General features: G+C 39.9%; 1 protein-coding gene across 5 annotated transcripts in view; it reads left to right on the top strand.

Annotated features, from left to right (window-relative positions):
- The window catches only part of RPS6KA2 (ribosomal protein S6 kinase A2), a 286,123-nt gene that overhangs the window by 129,612 nt on the left and 135,217 nt on the right, over positions 1 to 21,294 (top strand). Inside the window, exon 1 of one of the 5 annotated variants that reach the window (XM_026846442.1) lies at positions 6,142 to 6,230. The exons of the other annotated variants lie outside the window; for them this stretch is intronic. Within the exon in view, the coding sequence (XP_026702243.1) occupies positions 6,201 to 6,230 (30 nt within the window). The 5' untranslated portion in view covers positions 6,142 to 6,200. Of the gene's footprint in view, positions 1 to 6,141; positions 6,231 to 21,294 lie in introns of those variants that run through there. 5 annotated transcript variants of the gene reach the window in all.

The raw sequence follows: 21,294 nt of genomic DNA, 5'->3' as shown, positions 1-21,294 counted from the left end.
CCCCACCCCCCTTTTTTTTTTTAACCTTTCCAGCTGCAGATTTCCACCTGGCCACATTTTTGAGATACACTGAGTAATTTCAACATAACAGAAGGTATATTATTTAAAAACAGTTGAACTCTGGAAAGCATTAAATTCAAGGATTCAAGGCTTAAGCTGTGCCCTAGTCTACACTGTTGGACCTGTTGGAAAAGACTATGAGAATGCGGTTGTGTATCATCCAGTGAGGCTTTGCTGTGATTTACATGATTCCTGAGGACAGTGCTTGGGCAGTGAGCAGATATGTGTTAAGGACCAGTTTACAGTGGTGTGTTGCAATTCATTGTAATCTACCTGCCTTTATTTCTTGTGTATGAGTTTGAGTGCTCCTAGCAAGTAATAATAGAGTCTTATGGACTTCAATGACCATTTGAAACAGACTCTAAATCCCTTACTTTGGCACATGTTTAAAGATAGATTTGACAGTAGCAGCAGCATCTCCATTTAGTTAGTTGTCATATGTATTTTATATTTGCTTGGCTACAAGTACTGCATTGCACAATATATCCCTTCCTCTTTCTCCACCTCCCCCACCCTCATGAAAAGTGGTGAGCTAAGTTATCTATGAGACTGTGAACCCGTATGACATTTCTGTGAAAAGATTTTGCTTTAGAGAATGAAGCTGCTACTTCACAAAATTAAGCGTTTGAGATCTTTATAATCAAAACACTGGGTCATTTTATGGATTGATTTGCCAAATGCGTTTGCGAGTATGTATATCTCGCACTAGTAATTCAGGCTAGTTTGCTGACGTTATCCTACTTGCCTTTGCTTCCAAGTGCACAGGGCAGGAAAGTATATACATATCCATACCAAGGAACTGTTAGGTCTGGATGATGTTATTGACTTTTCTTTAACTCTCTAGAAATGTGTCTGTGGATACTATACACCTATGTGGTTTATTCACTCTAAATACTATGTTTGCAGCTACAGTGCGTAAAGGAAAGTTGCCTGACAGCATTGTATGAAGCATAATTTCCTGATCCAAGTTGGTGTTAACACTTGGAGCTCACGAATTCAGGACCTCTGTATGATGCTCCGATACAGATGAGGTTTTGTTTGCATACTTTGGGATTGCTTTACAACAGAGGACTCAGACAGAATTTAACAGGTCAGCAGCATGTGTCTTCCATGGAAGCTGAAAGGAACACACACTGGAGAGACTTCCAGTGTCTTCAAGGTTCTGAGGGATTTTTTTCTTACTGTGAAATACAGTGCTTTACTTGGGTGCTAGTTCTTAAACTTCATAGGGTTTGTTTGGCTTTCAGATCCAAATTATATTGGTACCTTTTTATACATGCAAAATAGTTTCTGTATTAACTACTTTATCATCATTTGGGAGTGAAAATAATACTAGTAGTTCATCAACTGATTGTACTTTCTCCTGGATTACCTTGGAGAAATGTAAAGCACTGGTGTGTAAGTGTATTTATCTGTGATTGAGGAGGAAAATTTAAAAGCTAACAGATACAGTGTGCAATGTCGAAAGTTTGGGAGTATTGTGCATGTGGTAAATTAATTGCTTAGATGGATTCCAGGAGTACCTAGTGAAGTACCTTGGTTGAGCTGTATGGCCAGACAAAATTGTCAAATACAGTCTGCCTTTTTTATGTCTTTCCGGTGATCAGGTCAACAGAAAAAGCAGTAGAAGATTAAGGACTATTCTAAGTTTTGTTAATCGATAGAAAATTTTTATTTGTAGTGTTTTAGCCTCTGAAAACTACTTTCACCTTTAAAAGATAGCTAGAGGACAAAATCCCATTAAAGGGGATGCAGGATGACACTATTCTATTAATATATTGAGGTTTTGTCTCATTAAGCCAGGATCAAAAGCAATGCTCGGATTGTGATTTAAGTCTATACATGGGATTGGGAGAAAACAAAAAACAACAATAAAGTGATATTTAATTAAGGTAAAGTTTGATCAAGGCCATTTGGGTTTTGGACCATGAGGTTTTTATTTGTGGAAGAGGATGTGTATGGTTGAGGGAGGAGGAAGAAATGGTAGTTGACCCAGCAACGACCGAATATAAGTTTGATGGTGTCAGGTTAACTAAGTACATTAAGAACAGCTGCTTTTCATGTATACTAAACAGGATCCCTGACTATCAGCTATCAACTTTTCTAACCAGCATCTGGAATTCCAAATGTGATACAGAGCAGCCCATTACTATTTTGAACAAGACCTCATATTTCTTCTTCTGAAGATATATGAGAAACTTCAGTTCTGGTGACCTCTAGCAGACCTGTATGACTTAAGCACCCAGGATCTCATTTCTTCCTTGATAATTGTTTTTCTCCTCCATATCTCCCTTGAAAATTGAAGGTATTAGCTTGTTTCAATCATGTGTGACACGGGTACTCTCTAAGCTCTGCATTAGAAATCAGTGATGTGGAGCTAGCCTGGCTTGTCATACAGGATGAGGTTCTGGAGGATGGAAAGTGGAGGGGTCCTTGCTCCAAGTCCCTCCCTGATAATCCCGATCAGTAATGAAGAACTTGCTGAAATTGAATTTGTGTATAAATTAGATTTTTGGGGGGTATAGAGCATGTACATCAGAGTAATATCGGAATACCAAAAAAAAAAAAATTTACAGAAGCTACTTGAATAAAAACCTTTCCTGTTCTGTGTTACACTAATGAGAGAGGATGAAGGAGTTGCACCGAATAGGGAAATGTGAGTAGCTTTCCAGTGGTTGTCCCTCCTGAGGCAATTAGCAAGCTCCCTTCTTGGGCACAGACCCTATTCAGAAAAAAAAAAAAAAAAAAAAAAAAAAAAAAAAAAAAAATTATGTTGACTTTGGCACAGACATATGTCTGTAGCTCTGGGAGTAACTTGCCCCTGACTGAGTGGCATAGAGGATTTGCATTCAATTTTTATGAACCCTTATAAAGTCATTGTTCTCCAATTTCTGATTGATTATCTTTACATAATTAGGATAACTAATATAGACTTGTCAGAGTGACTGAGGAAGGTCAGCTGTGACCGCTTCAGTTTAACAGAAGCTGCTAAGGTTGCAGGATGAATAATGTTTTGTTGCATGCAGCGAAAAGAACATTATTGAAGTGGGAGTTTTTTTAACCAATGCCTGAGGAATGAGCTTTCTCCCTCTAAAACTTACTCTATCATACAGTAGTCCTAATTGCAATTTTATCTCAGGTTGATTGATATCCTCTGACCCCAGTCCCTCTGTCAGTTTTGGAAGGTTGATGTGGAGTAAATATTTTCAGAAGGCCCTGATGAGGCACCCCTCTTGAGGAGGGGTGTCAGTTTTCAGAGCAGGCAATCAGTCACAACTCAGAATGAACAAGATCCATAAGTATTCAGCATCACAGAAAGTCAAGCCCAGGTGTTTTGTTGTGGACACCTAGTATTATTCATTACTTGTGCTGCCATGGAGTAAAGGTAGGTAGGTGAGAGACTGTAGACTCTTCAATAAAAATCTTCTTAAGGCCTGCAATTTTACTTAATACAATCCCCAGCTCAGTTGCATTATATATATTACAGGGTAATGCTGAAGGGTGTGTTGATGTGGGCATGACAGTGGTCCCTGAATCACCTGCTTGGACTTCTGCAATAAAAAAAAAATCGTCACTTCTGCCAGACAGCCTCAGTCACAGACCCAGAGCCCATTGCATCAGCCCTCCACAAAACCAACACACAAACAGGACAGTTCTGCAGAGAAGTAAAGCTGTCCTGGGTGCACCCTTGCACCCAAGCTGGAGTAGCAGAAGGAGCTACTGGCAGCTTAATCTCAGATGAGGTTCCCAAACTGTCCTCTTCTGTCCCTCCACCGCCCAGCCTCCATACACAGTCCAGAGGTCCCCACATCAGCCCCAGAGCCTCCCAACACTTCCACCCACTCTGGAGTTCCCCACTGATCCTAGCACAAACCTATTAATAGTCCTTATTCTGCCCCAAATACTCTTTCACTTGAGCCACACACAGAGACAACATCATCTGCTGTAGATCTTTCCCAAGTATTCCTACTCCCTGTTTACCCTCCCAGTCCCAATTCCCTGCCCACCTTCACCATTTTCCCAATGCCATATTTCCTCTTGGCATTCCTCTCCAACCTCACCTCTAGGTCCCTAGGGTCCTACTCCCATCTTACCCTCTGCTTCTTTGTTGCTGCTACTGACTTCTTGGTGGCCACTGCTGCTTCCCTGTATGTCAGACCTGACCCCACTGTGAGCTCTCTTGAGGCACCTCCATTCTGGGCTCCCCTTTCAGAAGAAAACCCTTGTCTCCTGGTGTGGGGCTGTAAAAAGCTCAAGTATGAACTGCATCCACCAAAATTACATAAAATAGAAGGCAAACGACTCAGAAGTTTGCTTCTGTTTGCTCAGCTCCCTGTTTGTTGTCCACCTCAGAGAAGCTTGTCCAGTGGGCCACTTGTCACCCTGGAACAAGTGGTTCAATTCTTGAGGCTCTACAGCTACACCAGGTTTAGTTTGTCTCTATTTTGCTGCTGGATACTGGGCCCAGCACCTAAGCTGCCAGTCCTCATGACACAATGTCTCATCTTAGTTCACTTGTTATGTAGGTTGCTCACCATCATCTCTCATAGGGCTCTCCACTTTGTGGATGCTCTTTACAGCCTGAACTCCTCTACTTCAGCCTTAGTCTGCCTTCCACTGGGCAACGCCACCCCTGGGACAGGGTAAGAGCCACACAGTCCTCTTGTCTCAAAGGGAAGGGAATCTTCCTAACTGAAGGGCTTTTTCTTTCCCTTGAGAAAAGGCCTCTTGGAGCAACCTTTGCCTACCAGTTCAATTCACACCAATAGTAAAGACAGCAGTTGTTCAGCACTGGAGCACAGACACAGAAGGGTTTTCCTTGTCTGAGTATGACTATAAATGTCATAATTTTCTGGGCTTTACCGCTCAGCTGGTTTTAGCAGAAAATTCCCCTATGTGTGGCAAAAAATACTGCTCCACTGCAAGCAGTTCCTGTCCTCCAATACTGGCCGAACAAATTTGCTTTACCAGTGCATAGGAATGGACTGCATTGTGTCTCTGGTGTCAGGCTGCTAGGCTGACAAAAATCATAATAGTTCTGTCTGTGTGTATTTATATGTATAGTTCTGAGGATAATTTTGGTGATCTGACTGACTTTCCAGCCCTCAAGGCAGAGAAACTGGAAAGCCATTCATGGAAGTCTCTTCAGGGAAAGCGGATTTTCTAAGTGGATGAGAGTTCCTGAAAAGAGATGTGTTACTGCCTCATTTTAAAATATATCGGAACAGATTTTAATTCTGTTTTGTTGTGAATTATAATCTGAGAGGCAGCTAATTTAGCATAATTGCAAGTGTATAAGTACTGGTTGTATATTTTCTACATGATATGCCATTAAAATAAATGGCCATTGTATGAAGTTGTATCAAATATTTTCCTGGTTATAAATTCTGATGGCCAAATCATGCTGTAGAAGTCTTGCTACCAATCTTCACAAATATGCTGAAAATATTTTCTGTAATTAAGACTTTTACATCCAGACGGTGGCACTTCACTGTGGTGAGATTCACTAATTACAGCTCTTTGGTCAGACTTTTGTGTTCTGTGTGGCTGGTGTCATGACCTCAAAAGGGAGCAGACCTTCAGTAAAGGTTCAGGTTTCCCCAACATGTTGTTTGTGGGTAAGTGGGTGATAGGGTGAATATTTCGGAGAAAGGTAACACTCAAACTGGCTTTGTGTTTTGGTCTGTTGCCAGAAGGATTTAGCTTTCTTACTGTGTTGGATGGTAAGTGGTGCCCCAGGGTTTGGTAGAAAAAGGTTCTGGGGACCTTTTTGGACTCTGCCTATACAGCATGTCTGCATCTTCTTGTGAGACCTGGTGACAACAGCATTTCCATATAGATTATTTCTCTGTCATTATAGAAAGTTTTGGTGGCAGACCTTTACACGTAGCTGAAATAAAAATATAAAAGTCTAACTGTATAAAAATGAATCATGAAATAAGTACTGACTGTGAATTAAACAAATTAGTGGCATTGGTAAATCCATGGATTGCTGTTTGCAAACACAACTCTAAGTAAATCTGCCTGGATTTAAGTACTTAAGCATAATCCATGGGAGCATTGTGTTAATTGTAGGATGGAGGTAATGTTTTTTATGCTGTGGTCCTGTACCCTGTAAATGTAGAAAATCATGAAGATAGATGTTAAGAACAAAACACTCTTACCAACAGGTAAGAGGTTAGTGTATGGAAATTGGTGTAGTTTAGATGGTGGGTCTTGACTCCTGTGTTTGTTGCTGTTACAGTTTGAAGGGACCCGTATTGAGAATATATGTAATATATTCCTGCTAGAAGGCCTTTTTACGTTTCCTGAGTGACATGAAGGAAACAGTGGAATAGTTTTAACTGCAAACTAGAAACATCCTTGTAGACATTGATTTTCATTAGTATTCAGATCCCCAAGTAAAAAAACCCAAAGTCCTATGAAAAATAGCATTGAATGTAGTAGAGCAGTTGAGAAGCTGACACTGGGAAGGGGAGAGCAGAACTTATTTAAAAAGTCCCCTTGCCTACAGTACTGCCCTCACATTATCTCCTTTCCACCCTGCGACCCTGTCTGGCCTCAGAGCTGGCTTCAGTGGTAGCACTGTATTTTCAGCAATATTCCTCACCAGGCAGCTTTTTGTTTTGACTTATTTCATATTTCTTTTGCCGAACAGCAAATTTAGTCATAAATCTATATGAGAAATTTATTTTAAAATTGTCTTTAAAAAATGAATGTTCCTATTTGGTATTGTTGTGTTCTTCCGTTCTGCCATCTGTAGTTTTTCTGTGCTTGCAGAATAGAGGCTAGGTAGAAAATCTGATTTAGGATTAGGGTCAATCTCTGGCTAAATCTGACCTGGATGGCACTGAACAGTGAAGGATTCACTGCTAATAAATAATTTTATCAATCATCTTCACAGAGTTCATTAGAGTATTAATTTATAATTTTAGCTAAAGAATTTTGTAATACAAACTTTGAAACAAAAATTAAAGTATGTTTTATACATCATCTATTTATACAGAAATTTAAGAATTTTCCTGATAAAACCAGTAATTATATAATTCACAAAGAGAAAAAAGATTAATTTTTTAATTAATAAGTTGATATGAGGTGTGATAATTTTTATAGCTTTGCATACCTAGCAATGAGGATATTTTAAAAGGTATGACTAATGTAATAGATTTAGCAAAAGAATAAGAACTTTTTTGTTGAGAAAAGGTGTATATAATTCATTCGGGCATTCTATACATCACTAAATTGGTTGAATTTGTTTCTTAATTTTCAGTGCTACTGTTAAGGATGTATTAATATAATTTTATTCAGGCTTGCATCTATCTTTCAATAATAGTTGCCTGATTTATTTCAATGCAGTTATTTAATCTTTGAATTCATGGTAGTTCCTGTAATAATCTCAATTTACATTTAAATTTGTCTTTCTTTGTAGAAGTTAAATTTGATAGAATTGAATTTGGTTTTTCTGCAAAAGTTTTGCAGGTGGTTTTCCCTGTCACTTGAGACTTGTCTGCCACAGTCAGGTGCATGAGTCTCAGCAGAGGGGTGGGATGTCAGAAGTGTCAGTGATCATTGCACCTGCTCTCCTGGGCAGCGGTGGGTCTGCAGCCTTCCCTCTTATGCCTCTGAGACTGAAGTCTGGCATCTGCAGCATCTGGCTACACCGGGAGACAAGTTGTTAGAGAAGCAGTTTGTGGCAAGTGGGTGCCCTGAGCTGCTGCCATACCAAGTGCTCTTTGCAAAAATGCAATTACTTCCACTGTGCATCCTTTGAACGTGGAGATGTTTCACACTTAGCTGTTTGGAAACCCTTTTAGTGCAAGGCACATCAAGTACCCTGTTTAATATTGTCTTGTCTCATCACATAAAATCCATGCATTTCAGAAAAATGTTTTGCCATTTGATGTGATTACTTTGCAGCAAGAAACGAAGTTTCTGCAGCATAGGGTCTCTTCTGCACTCATGGCTGTGTTGTGTTTGTAGGTGTATGTACTGTTCTCAGTCTTACCTCTAATGGAGTTAAGTGCCTTTGAAGCACAAGTGGAGTTTTTTAATGAGACACAATCTCATTATGTGCTTTTATCTGATCCTATCATTGCTTGTTCCTGACATTGTAGGAAAAGCTAAGCTCCCTGAAATCTTGTTCTGAAGTGTGGAATGGGTGTGAAATCTTTCTTTTTAACAGGAGGCTGGCAGGGAGGGGAGGGAGTGGATCAAGGATCAGAAACACAGTGCACCAAGAAAGTGTTTTAGACAACATTTGGCTTTGGTTTGGTGTTTATTTGTTTGCTTTTCCCAAAGCTGAATGATTAGAGGATTTCAGTGATTTCTCTCCTTTGTTTTGTTATAATTCTCGTTAATTATATTGCTAATCTCTGCACTGTAAAATAAAGCTCCAGTTCCTTTGAAGTTGTGACCCTCTTTTCGATTTATCCATAGTGCTTGTTAAGCATCTAACTCTAGTGGGTTTTATGTGTTATTATTTTCTGTTGTACTCAAGCCTACAGTGAAACAGAGGTATTACTCAGCAAATGTCTGTGGCAACAGTGGGTTGTAATTGCTAATTAGGCAAATTATAGTAATTTAGCAAGTGAGATATTTTAGACATCCTTGATTTAACTATGTTCTGTATGGGTTTGAATAGCACATGAAGAACTAGAGAGGGAAAATGCATCACAGATTGCTCAGATTCCTTCATTAAACAGAGTTTGGATTTTCCTTGGGATATAGTTTTAATAAACCATTTTAAGTAGACCATCTCCTTTAGGAATTCAGGCATAAGTCACTGCCTGAAAAAATGTCATTCATTATTCACAGCAGGTCTCAGCCATTGACAGTTGGTCCCTGCTTCACAGGGGAAGGTTACCTCCTGTTGTCTAAGTGTTTGTATTGCTACAATTCCTGCAGATTTTCTATAGGCATGGAGCACTGCAGATTTGCTGAAACAATATATAGTTATTTCCTCCTTATATGTATAATCTGTGAAATACTTACAATCTGCACAAGTAGTGGATGTATTCTTTTCTTCCAGAATATATTCATGGTGTGTGGGGGGACAGGAGGAGGAAGGAGTGAAGTGGCATGTTCCATTTTAAATTTACTAACATTTAAAAATATAGTAGGCTGGATACTCTGATTAATACAACATGGTATGCAGTGAATGTGGAAGACAAGTGGAAATCCTCACATAAATCTCTTCCTAATTAGGGTCATTTCCGTCTACATATTGGTCTCTTCTACAGAATGCCTCCTTCTCTTCCCCTCCTGGAATAGAAGAGATGAGGCAGAACATGTGGTGGAAGGGGAGGATATTGCTCCTCCGCTGGTGCTGCTCTCTCATTTTTGCCAAAAAAGGTACTTACAGCTCCGGAAGCTGCAAACAAACCTTTTTTGCTTCTGAGTCTGCTGCTTGCCATGTCAGAGTACAGCTTGGGTAAAGGAGAACTAAGCACGTTGTTACCTATGAGATATTTTTAAAGGGTTGAATGTTTTCTAGCTGTAAGACGGCATGCAGAGATGGTGGAGCTGCACCTGGCAACACAGCTGCATTAGGGCTTCTCCTATCACAGGGATGCCCTCTTGCTCTCCTGGCAGCGTAGTATTGCTACCTGGATCTAAAACAGATGACACACTTTATATTTGTCACTTTGGTGGGTAAGAGGGAAGTCAAAGTAGAACTGAGAGCCATACCTCTTTCTCAGCACGATGCCCCACACTTCAGATGTCCATTAGGGGGAGGTCCAAAGAGCTGGGTTGTGCATGGAGTTTGAGCTCCAGGCAGGAAAGAGGGAATTTAGAACAGCTTTTTGATCTTAAAGTATTGTTACGTTATCTACTAGTTTTATGTTCCATAAAATGTATGTCCAATAATAATTTGCTATAAATTATTTATTGCAGAAATCAGTTATTCCAAAGTTATATTCCCTTTCCCTTTCAGAAAGTATCCACCCTTCTCTGCCTGACATTTCATTCTTATTTATGAGCAACATTATTGAAGCAGGTGTATAATGTAATTCTTTTTGCGCAAGAAATACCTGACTATAGTATCCACAGTTCATTCCAGTGAGGAAGAGGCATTGAGGTAGGCTGCTGAAAATTAAACCTGTTCTCTCTGCTTCTGAAAGTTGTAAATATGTTCAAATACTAAACAGAAGACCCTGACTTCTTCAGGTTGTAGCAGTAAATAGTGGCAGCAATCAACCCTGGGAAGCAATTAATTTACACAATAATTAGCAATCAGTTGCTTTTATATGTAAATCAAAGGTTGACAGCTTTTCTCAAGCACTCAAGAATGATCTGAAACTTGGTTCCAAAGCCAACTGGTCTTCCATGTCCCAGCTTCAGTGGTGTAGAATTTGCTGTAGTGGGTTTGCTGCCAGACACTAAGGTTGAGTGACAGATCTTTATTAGCAGCAGGGCTGCAGATCTGCATCTTCTCTTTCACAGTGGTTTTAGTCATACTTTTGTTTATGGTTCAGCTTTCTGCAGTCTGTTTATTACTGCCTGACAGCATTTGTTTGTCTTTCTGGCGGGTCCCAGGTAGATGACTGGGGTTAGTTCGGTGCATATTCCAAACCATTTTAGTGATACAACTTAAGGATTTTGGAAGGCATTTCAGTACTCTGAGAATGGGAACTCAGGCTTTTCAAATATCAGTGCATATGTGAAATAAGCCACATCAGAATTCTATTTAATGATTCATAATTGCCGGGAGGCTGTGATATTAGTATGTAGACAGTTATATATTGTTTAGATGTGTGCGATTTAGTATAGAAAAAGTCTTGAGAGCCTAGTAACAATGTTTCATCCAACCTGTTTTGGATAAATTCAGCTCATATTTATCTTAGATTGACTCTCAGAATAATGTCTCTTGGAGTGTTTCCAAAAAATAATCAATACATGTGGTGTGATAAACTATTTTTAAAATGTGCATGACCATTTTTCAGTTTTAGATCAGTCATGATAGGCAGATTATCAGCTCCCACTGAACTCCTAAGCAAGCTAAATCATTCACCACAGTGATGGGGACAAAATCCTATGATCAGGGGCCTGGCAAAACACCAACAGGTTGCCCAGAGCATTTGATAGGAATAAGGAAGAAGTTCTCCAACCTCTCAGGTTTCTTGTAAGGAACTCCTCCCTTCCCGCTCCCCTCAGCGGAACTGTGAAGTTTGGGCAGGATTTTGCCTAGGGAAAGAAGACAAATATAAATGAAGGAGACTAATAGTCGCTAGTTGCATCAAATGCAAATGGAATTTTCACCATTGTTATTGCTTATTGTATGTATTGCTGAAATGAGCAGCATCCCTGGCCAGGAGCCATGGTCCTCCACTCTGGCACTCCACAGGGGACAGAAGACGACCCTGCCCAGGGATCTTGCCAGGCACATGCAAGATGGTGAAAAATAAGACAAGACAGACAGACGTAATGGCAGACAGGGGAGTACAAGGAAACGATAGAACTGGGCAAACTAAAAAGCAAAATGCTCAGCAACCGCTAACCCTAATGACAGACAGTTTTGTTTTCCTTTCTTTTTTTTCCCCATAAAGTAGATGTTTGATATACTCCTTATTTTTTACTAGTGAGATGTTAATCCTGTCAGTAATTCATTGTCCACATCAGTTCCTGCTAACTAAATCCTGACATTTCCAGAACACAATGCACATGACAAAAAAATGAAAATGTTACACCGGATGTGGGGAAGACTTGCATACTTGACCTTAAGAGAATGAATAAGAAGATGAAAACCTCAGTAAAAAGGGACATCTGTCATGTTTGGGTAGTTTTCTCAGGAAAGGGTAGATGGTCAAGAATAGTGAAACAAATGTTTTCATTTGCACCCTCTGAATCTTAACATTGTTCTCATCAGTGGCTTGATTGAATATTGCTTGACATATTAGGGCTGCATGTGATGCTGTTGAGGGCCGCCACAGTTGCAGAAGGGCTTTGAGGACTGTTCTGCTTTGCAAATGATGTTCTTTCAGTCTTGGCAATTTTTGAAAGTCACGCAGCATTTATGACAGCATGTAAGGAATGTCAGTAGTAAATATTAAGAACAAATTCTGGGAATATTTGAGTAATTTCCTCTGGGAAGGGTAACTGCCTGCTGTGGAATGGTTTATGCCAGTATTTGTGGGTGAAACATGAGCCCAAGGGTTGTAAATGGTTAAGAGGCATCATGCAGGTATAAAAAGCAGAGTTCCTTTCCTCTTAATTTTATCCATGATGGAAATTAAAGAGTCAAATGTTAATTTTTTCATTCTTATGCTATGACGAATCTCATAGATCTTCTAATTTCTTGGATACATGTCTGGAATATGCAGTAGAAATTTTTAGAAGTTAATTTCATGTTAGAAATGATAATGACCCATATGACTGACCCCTCAAATATAAATAACACTGTGGATTTTATATGTCAGATTTCATTTTTGACATTTCAGTTGCAATCAGAAATTCTTAATACGTATTTGAGATTGGGTATAATTTTAAATAAAAAGATACTTTACAAGATCCTTAGGGCACTTGATATTCAACTAATAGATGCCACTAGGAAAATCATAGCACCAGTTCTAAAGTCTGATGGAGTGATCCAAAAAGATTATCATCTTCTAAAAAGAGAAATAAAACTTGCTCATAGCTTTTAGCTTCTAACACTGATGGGTACTCAATGTGTAGGTGTAATTAGCAGCATATGAAAAGTCCATTTTTTCTGTAAGACGAAAAAGACAGTTACTTTGCCCTTGATGACAATGCTGCTAGATGTGAGTAATCTTTAGGGTTTTATTGAATTGATGAGCAATCATCTGAAGTAACTGCATAGAGCTTTTAAAACTCAGTAGCAGTTTTTTAATTAGCCTTTTTTTTTTTTTCTTTCGGTCTTAAATTCAATTCCCTATAGAGAAAGCTAATATGAAATTGGCATTTCTGTGTTATTTAAACGTTACTTTACTGAAAAGTGACCAAAATCTTAAATTCTGCTAGGAATAAAGATGGATCAGTTTGCTAGTGGTTTACTACAACAGGTAAAACAAAAGTATTACAGCATTGTGAACTTTGTATGACTATACATGTAGTAAAATGTAGAGAATAGTATTCTTCAGATGTGTGTATGGAACTCTGTGTCTTGCTGTCTGCTTATATATTATTTTCTGTACGTTATATTACTCATAGGAAAAATTAAAAGCTCAATTAATACTTCAGAAGCTCTACTGCGTAGAAACCAGTGTTGCATCAACTTCCTTCCTCTAACAAAGTTGCCTAACTTTAGCCTTTTCTTAGAGGGATCTGAACTACATGTTGACTGTGACTGGGAGTTGAAAACTTCTATTGGGGAATGGAATGTACCTTAGGTACGCTTGGTGCTGGCCTTGACATCAGTTTTAGAAGATGGAGTTTTCCCTGGGAAAGCTATTGTGGGTGCTCTGAAAATGGCAGTATTCCCACAGCTCTGCTGATTGTCAGGTTAACTGCCTGGAGTGGAGTTATCCTGGGTCAAGGGATAGGTGGAATGACAGCACTTTTGGAACTGAAAACTCTTCTTCATGGCAAACTGTAGCAGGAGGGGAGGTTTGGTTGCTGATGTGGAAGGTGCTGTAGTACGAAGGCAACAGCACCCGCTAAACTAGGCTGGACCACAAGCTCCCCAGCACAGACTGCTGTAACAGTAACAGAGCCTGCACATGGCTAGCTGACTTATTTGAAGGGGAAAATTAAACAAGAATAAGCAAAAAAAGATGAAATAAGTGTGTTTACAAGTAACTTGGTTCAGTGGATTTCAAGGTCGGTGAATTATGTGAATTACTTTTTGCAGGAACCTTTTTTTCAAAGCACTTTCATATCTGTGAGCTTCTTCGGTACTTTCCTCCATGGCCAGAGGAAAGCACACAACCCTCAGGGCGGCAGTAAGTGTCACTGTTAATGAAGCTGGGCAACTCTGCGCTCAAAGTCAACAGGATAGCTGCAGTCAGTGGGGTTTGTGGCAAGCATAAGCAGCACAACTTCCATTTGCCATCTCCTCAATCTTCAGGATTGTTTGGGTGTGTGAAATGAATGAATGTGTTCATCTTTGGTTTCTGTAGTCCTTGAAAGTCAGTGACAGTGCAGGTCTACCTCCAGCTGAGGAACCAGAAGAAGGAGGTGGTGGTGATCAGAGGCACAGAGTGCTACAGTGGTCTGACTGAAAATGAATTGAAGTCAGTGATTGACTTCAGCTGGCTTCAGTTCAAGCCTTAATTCCCAACAGTGCTGAGCTTCTCTTATTGTGGTAAGCCTATGCCATAAGCTGGACCATAGAGGACCAGCCTCTTGAGGCCTGGCTAGGAGGGACAGGGGCCTGCACCTCCTGGGGCTCCTGTGGCCAAGGCAGCCCCTGCTCATCTCCTACCCATCCCAGTCACCACAACAACGATGAGGAGTTCAGGGGTTTTACCCAGCAGCACAAGCTTCGTTTGGCTCATGTTGCTGTCAAAATGCTAGTTCTGAATTTATTTAATTTGGATCTAATGCAAGGCATTGCATAACCTTAATTTTGTTCTTTTTGGAGTGTTCAGCCAGCAGCACCTCAGGCTGGGAGAGATGGTGTCCTTAACTGCCTTTATACAGGGGTTTTATGGCCCTGGTTTATATAAGCCACTTACATCTTTTTTTTCCTTATATTGTTGCCAAATGGCACCCCTCGTACGTGTTTGCCCTTTACGGCTCACTTAGCTTTTCTTGACCAGTGCTTTGCCTCTCTGCTGCGCTAGCAGGCCTTGCCCCTGCCCAAGAGGGAGCAGACAGCTCAGAAAGGGATGTGCTTGACCAAGGACAAGGGAGCAGAGCATGGTCCCACCATTCCCAGCAGTCATGCCATAGCTCCAACTGGCTCATTCATCTGGGGACAAGGTGGCTCTGAATCTGCTCCATGGTCTCATGTTCAGCCCCGGGGAGAGAGGAGCACCTGTACTTTCTGCAGTGGCTGTCGACCCCGCATCAGTTCTGTGGGAAGACCCCTGTATGGAACTTTATGAATGCAGGTGAAAGAACTTCTGAAAGAACTGTGTCACACAGTGGTCAGTGTATTTCATTTATTTTAAATAGGCACGGTGGCATGTCCAGGCTGCTGTCACAAAATTTTCCAATAATTTGAAGTTTACTGAGGTCTTTAAGATTTCTACTTTTAAAGTCCATACCAGGTACCTGTGGCTGCATACAGGGTTGCACAGTGAATTCCCTCTTTTTCAGGACAAGCATTCAGTCACTGGCACAATCCAAGTGACACTGGAAGACCTCAGAAGTCTCCAGCAGCGTCACCAGTCTGGTCTCTGGCAGGGCAAATGGTTCTGTCCGGGTTTATTTTTCTAATTTTGGAATGCATTGGTTAGTCCTGTGCTGTTCCCCACGTAGAGAGAGGTGCTATGCAATACTGTCATTTGAGGTAACAACAGGCCTGGAAGATTTTGTGCCTATGTGTGTGTGTGTGTCTTCCATCTCAGCCTTACCCACGTCTCCTCCTGTTACTCTGGTATGTTTACTGCCACAATACCTAATTTAAATTGCAGATACCTAGCCAACATGATTTTCCATGCAGACATTTTTTATTTAACTGGGGGGGTTGGTTTAAGTCACCAAGTCATAATGTTTATAACAGTTTTCAAAAGTTGCTTTAATTTTATAAACACTTCCCCAGAATTTTTGCTTGAAAACTGTCATGCTTTTGATATATAGTTTTTCAGTTTTTGTCTTGCGATGTTCTTGAAAAGCAACATCTTATTTTTTTAAAATTTATCTTCAAGCTAAGATGAAACCAGAATTTTTCAAAATGAGGGAAAATCGCTTTTTACAACATCTTTTAAAGATCTATTATAAAACCCCAGCTCAAACTGTTCTCAAAACATGCTTGATTAAAAGAAAAAACATCTAGTTCTAGTTTTTATATATATAAAAATGAACTTTGTTACAAAATCCAAAATCCAAAGAAATCCAAAATAAAATTTCCAACAGATCCTTAGTTGAGTACAATATTCTTTCTAGTAAGTAGATTGCTCAAATTAAAAACAAAACAAGATGAAGTCTATTAGAGGTTGAAAAGTGTTCTTACATTACAGGTGAGTTGGAGTTCTTCAAGAATGCATGTCTTTATTTTAGCATTATCCAAGTAACTGGGGTAACTGGATGCCTCTGGTTCCGCTATTGAACACATGTATGCTGCTGTACGTGCAGGTTGTCCCAGAGGTTCATGAAGAGGTGATTGTCAGTGAGAGCTGAAGCTGTTACGGATTAAATGTTTTTGGTTTTCTTTCCCTCATGCTTAGTCCCTTATTCTAGAATTGGTTATTCACTAGAAGTATGACACAATCTACATTTAGTGACACTGCAAGCACCAATTTAATTGTTTATTTCCTGAAATACTGGAGTTGACATTTTTGGAAATGGAGAAACCTATTTCATTGTGTGTGCTACTTATAAGATTAAAATACTCTTTCTGTGCAAATACTGTCTACCTCTAGGTTTACTGTAATTGATGGCTCTGTTGTATTTGTGGAGATGCCTATTTTCAGAATGTTTGCAGGTAATGACTGTTCTCTGACTTGTTAATCTCTTCTACTTATCTGAGCAGATGTTGCTTAACCTATGAAATGGTTAGGACTAGTAAGATCTGAAAGACCAATAAAGCATGCAAGTCAGGGGAACTTTTAATAAAAAGGTGGGGAAGAGACAGTCAGTTGGCAAGAGAGGCGAAGGCACAATGAAGACAGTGAAGCTAAAAATAAATTTTGAAATTGTATTTTGCATGTGCAAAACTTTCTGGAATGGTAGACTTTGGTTTTAGGCAAGTACTAGTGGTTGTTTCTGAACACAGAAAGGCTTGTCCACCTATGGTGATCTGAAGCGTGCATGCTTCTCTGCTTCTTCTGTGACCTGTGCAAATGTTGAGTTTCTGAAGACTGGGTACCTGCAGCTCATCTTGGCTCTCCACATTTGGGGGCTCTTAGGACTTCTGGAAAAAGTCAGTTTGGGTCTCCTGCAGAGAGATGTGTTGGGCACATTTGTATCAACAGAAACAGGACTGGGGAGCAGGCAGTAGAATCCTATAGTGGTTTCTCTAACAAACTTCTGTTTGATCTCCTGGAAACCCAAATATCCTTTGAGTGCAGGGTAGGTAACCCCCTGCCAATACACAGCGGGTACTTATCCCAACTAGTGGGCATACGCTGAAGATCTGTAAAATCTAATGGGACTGACTTCTCATTGTGGCATTTCAAGGGAGCTGTGCTTGCAAGGGCAGGGTCAAGGTTGTGCCTGCCTTACATAAAGAGGAGCTGTATGGAAACATCCCAGGCAGCCCTCTGCAAGCTGATTGCCAGCTCTGATGACATGAGTAATCAAACCCAAGAGCTGCATACAGTTCTCTAAGCATTAGCATGTTCTAAGCAGCACAGTGTTTTGATATGGGCCATTTCATTTCCATTAAACTAAAACCAGCTTTTAGTGTACTTCATTCTTTTGAATCTGAAGTGAAACATTAATACCTGCTGTTTACAAACTCTGGAGATTTAGACATACAAATTATACAGATGGTTAAATTAAAATTTAGTAAATACATCAGTGTTGTCTTGATAGAGCTGGAGAATCAGTGAATTTGGGCTTTATTCGTCGTCCTGTCAAATTCACTGTTTGACCATAGACAGGCAGCTTAACCTCACAGTGTCTGAGGTTAATACATACCCAACTTGCAGGGGTTTTTGAGAGTAGATCAGTGTTTCTGTTGTTACTTTGACATCCTGCAGTAGATGATGTTTATAGTGCATATGCCGTTGGTAATAATAATATGGAAAAATGAAATGTAGATTACTCTTTATTATTTGTTACAGATGAAAAAAATGCAGAAATTACAGCCTGTGGGTGTTAACATTTTGAAGAATGCTGCATAGTATTTGATAGAAACAGTTACATATAATCAAGCAAGGAACTTTTGGTAACAATTCATTTTTTGTTTGTTTTTAGACATGTGATTAATCCTACGTTTTTGATGACCCAAATTAGGTCAGCACTGCAATCACTTTAGCAGTGCAGGAGTACAGAAACTCTTCAATGGAAAATTGTAGCAGTGGATTCCCCGAGGAAAGAAATGTACAAAACAACCCTTTCTATAGCAGTCAAAAAGAAACCATAAATTTTTCATTGCTTTATAGATGCAGCTACAAATTGCAAAACTCATCTTCTTTCAGAGTAAGTGGTTTGAGGGCCTTTGGCATTAGTGGTCAGTGGAGTAAATCCTGTGTTTGGATTGTTGAAATGTCTTTCAATGGCAGCGGAAACTCTGAAGAGAATTTAATTTCCCCCTCACAGAGAGGGAAAGCAAAAATGAAGGGATGTTGCAGTACTAATGCAATGCTGCAGTGTTCCTCAGGCAGTTACTTTATGTGCTTAGAAGCAAAGGCTGTGTATTCACCTTCTGTAGTCATGTAGTTTTGTTTGGCAAATTATTTTAACTGGATTAGTAAAGGTTCTGAATCTTTCATAAACCAGAACCATGCAGCTTCTCACTTAGCTTTCAGTTGAATTAGTTTTGAATTACTGGATTTGATGAAGATCTATATTACAGAAAGATTTTTGTAAAGACTGCAACATTTGCTGGCATCCTGTGCAAGTAGCTTTCAAATTTGGATGAAAACCTAGATTTTCATATCCATTTTCTTTATATCTAGGGGGTTTTTTTGTTAATCGATCATGTACTCAGACTTGTATCACTTTAGGAAATGTTTCTTTAAATACCTATGCCATTTACAAGATTATTTTTAATCCAATTTGTTTATGGTTGCTTATTGTGTAGCATTATATTCTGGAACTGAGCTCTTTTGCACTGAGGAGTGCTAAAATATAAATGGCTATGGAGCTGGAGCTCTTCTGACTGGGATGGTGTATCAGGAGCACTGGGAATGGCCCCCTGCAAACATCCACATCAGGAGTAAGTGGTCCAGGTGCCACCTTCTGCATACAAAGAGTAGGTGGCATTTATCTTTTCCAGAGACTTGCATTCTAAAGGGAGATAAGGTAGTGGAATTCTGGATTTTCCTTCTACTGCCTTTTACAACAAGAAGTGAAATAATACAACATTATCTGGTAGTTGTCTAGGCCTATGCAGCCAAGTAGCAAGCAAAATAAAGGCCTAATTCTTCAAACCTTTATGCCTTCATCAATATAGTGTAGTCACACTGCTGGAAATCCACAATCAGGATCCTAATAATTTATTATTTTCTCAAATAACGTTTAAAAACCAAAGTAATGAATCCTTGACTTTGCTTCATGGAGTGATGCTATGTATGTATTTTGATCCTGATCTAAAGTCTGTAGAAAGTCCCTTGATGGTCTTTGAATTGAGACAGTAATTTGTTAACAGGATGTTTCCATCTTCTTTTACTGATTCAAACTTATTGAAAACAAATTTAGAAACTCCCTGTTTACAAAGGAGATGACAGTGCTAGTTGATTAAAAGGGGACTAATTTGTTGCCCCACTTATCTCATTTTGTTGGTTAGCTGCAACAGACGGTGATGCCCAATTCACTTTTTAAATGAGTAAATTTGGCACATATGCATGACACTTCCTCCTCTTCTTGTACCGTCATCAGCAGGCTCTAACTAACTGGCATTCTGCCACCATGGAAAGCAAGAGTTGTTTTCACTCAGTGTGCATCTTGTGTTCACCATCTGTATCCTCCATTTTCAGGGCCTGATCCTTAAAACTATTACAAGAGCTGTTTCTTCTCAAACATCTACTTACATTGCTAGTAATGGAGTAAAACCATAAATCATAATTATGCCTATTGGTAAAGTCAGGGTGTTTTTAGATCTGGACCCTGTATTTGTAAAGTGAATCCTGAATATCTGCTATAAATCTTGTAATATCCACCATTTCTTAATAGTATTTATTGTATTTACAACCATGTGCATACACTGTGGGCACCTGAAAAACACAAAAAAGAGTGTAATGTCAGATAGTATAAAACAAAAAAGAGGCAGTTCAAGGGAGGTAGGATACAAGTTGGTTACGCATTAAGTGGCATCTGTTCTGGTGTTTCTCTGCTTTTGCCAGGGGAGGATTTTTCTGATGTCTAACCTGAATCTTTCATGCTGTGATTAGGTTTATGGCTCCTAACTTTATCCATAATATAATTTAGATTTGATTCATGTCTCCGCTTTTGCATAATTGGCTAATTAGAGTAGGTAGCCATTATCGGGCTTGGTTTAGGACTTGCAGTTTCCATGAGCAGATTAGAAGGTGGGGAATGGCCCCAGTTTAGACCAGCAGTGTTAATGGTTTTCCCCAAGTTCCAGAGTGAGCCTGGGAGGTGGTTGCAAGATCAAGTCTGAGAGCTCCCCTGGTACCTGTCTGCAGTGTTCACACAGGTTACAAACCTGTTTGTTGCCTTTGCTCAGGATTTCTGCGGCATTTATAGTAGCCAAGGGATTGCTCTGCACTGTTTAGTAGTTGTGTGGCTGTGGCAGCTGGGAGATTATGTCAGCTTCCTTCAGCATGTCTCTCACAACCTTAACCCTTCCATCATCAATATGAGGCCGTGCTGCTGGAATGTGCTCTGTGTGTTTTGCCTTACGTCTCTCCCAGAGCTGACCGCAATTGCCACATGTCCTGGCTCCTTTCATTAAGGCTGCTTCTCCAGGGTGTTATACACTATGTGAGCTTCAACCTCACAAGTTGGGATTTAAGAGTCTGGTTACAACTTCCCAAGCGCAGAGCAGCTGAAGACCTATTTGAGGCAGGGTGGGGGAGCTGCTGATGGACCGAGGGGTGGCTGCTCTGCTTATCTCCCCATTGTGCCCTTCGTGATGCTGGCAGGGCTCCTGGGGACGTTCGGCCGCACCCCACCCCGACTCCTGCCCAGCCCAGACCTGCTGCTCCTCTTGGCAATCTCCCAGACTCAGCTTATGACCCAAATTTTTGAGATGGGATGACTGGAAGGAAGGCAGGCATGGTGAGAAGGAACCCGGTTTGCTTTCTTGTTGGTAAAGAAAATACTGCAAGGGATTATGTGCTGTTCATTGATTACTACTGAGGGAAAGGTGCTCAGTAGCTAATTTGACTGATAGTCACTGTTTAGTATTTGGTGGACTCCTTAGGTCTTTAGATGAACTTGTATAAAAAAAAAAAATTTCTTTTGATTTTGCTCCAGATAAAACCCAGTATATATATATATATATATGTATGCATACAATTTTTTTTCTTATTAATAATTGGA

Source organism: Athene cunicularia (assembly GCF_003259725.1).
Source record: "Athene cunicularia isolate RWA chromosome 3 unlocalized genomic scaffold, athCun1 chr3_part1, whole genome shotgun sequence".
NCBI classification, from domain to species: Eukaryota; Metazoa; Chordata; class Aves; order Strigiformes; family Strigidae; genus Athene; species Athene cunicularia.
This window is presented reverse-complemented; position numbering and strand designations above follow the sequence as displayed.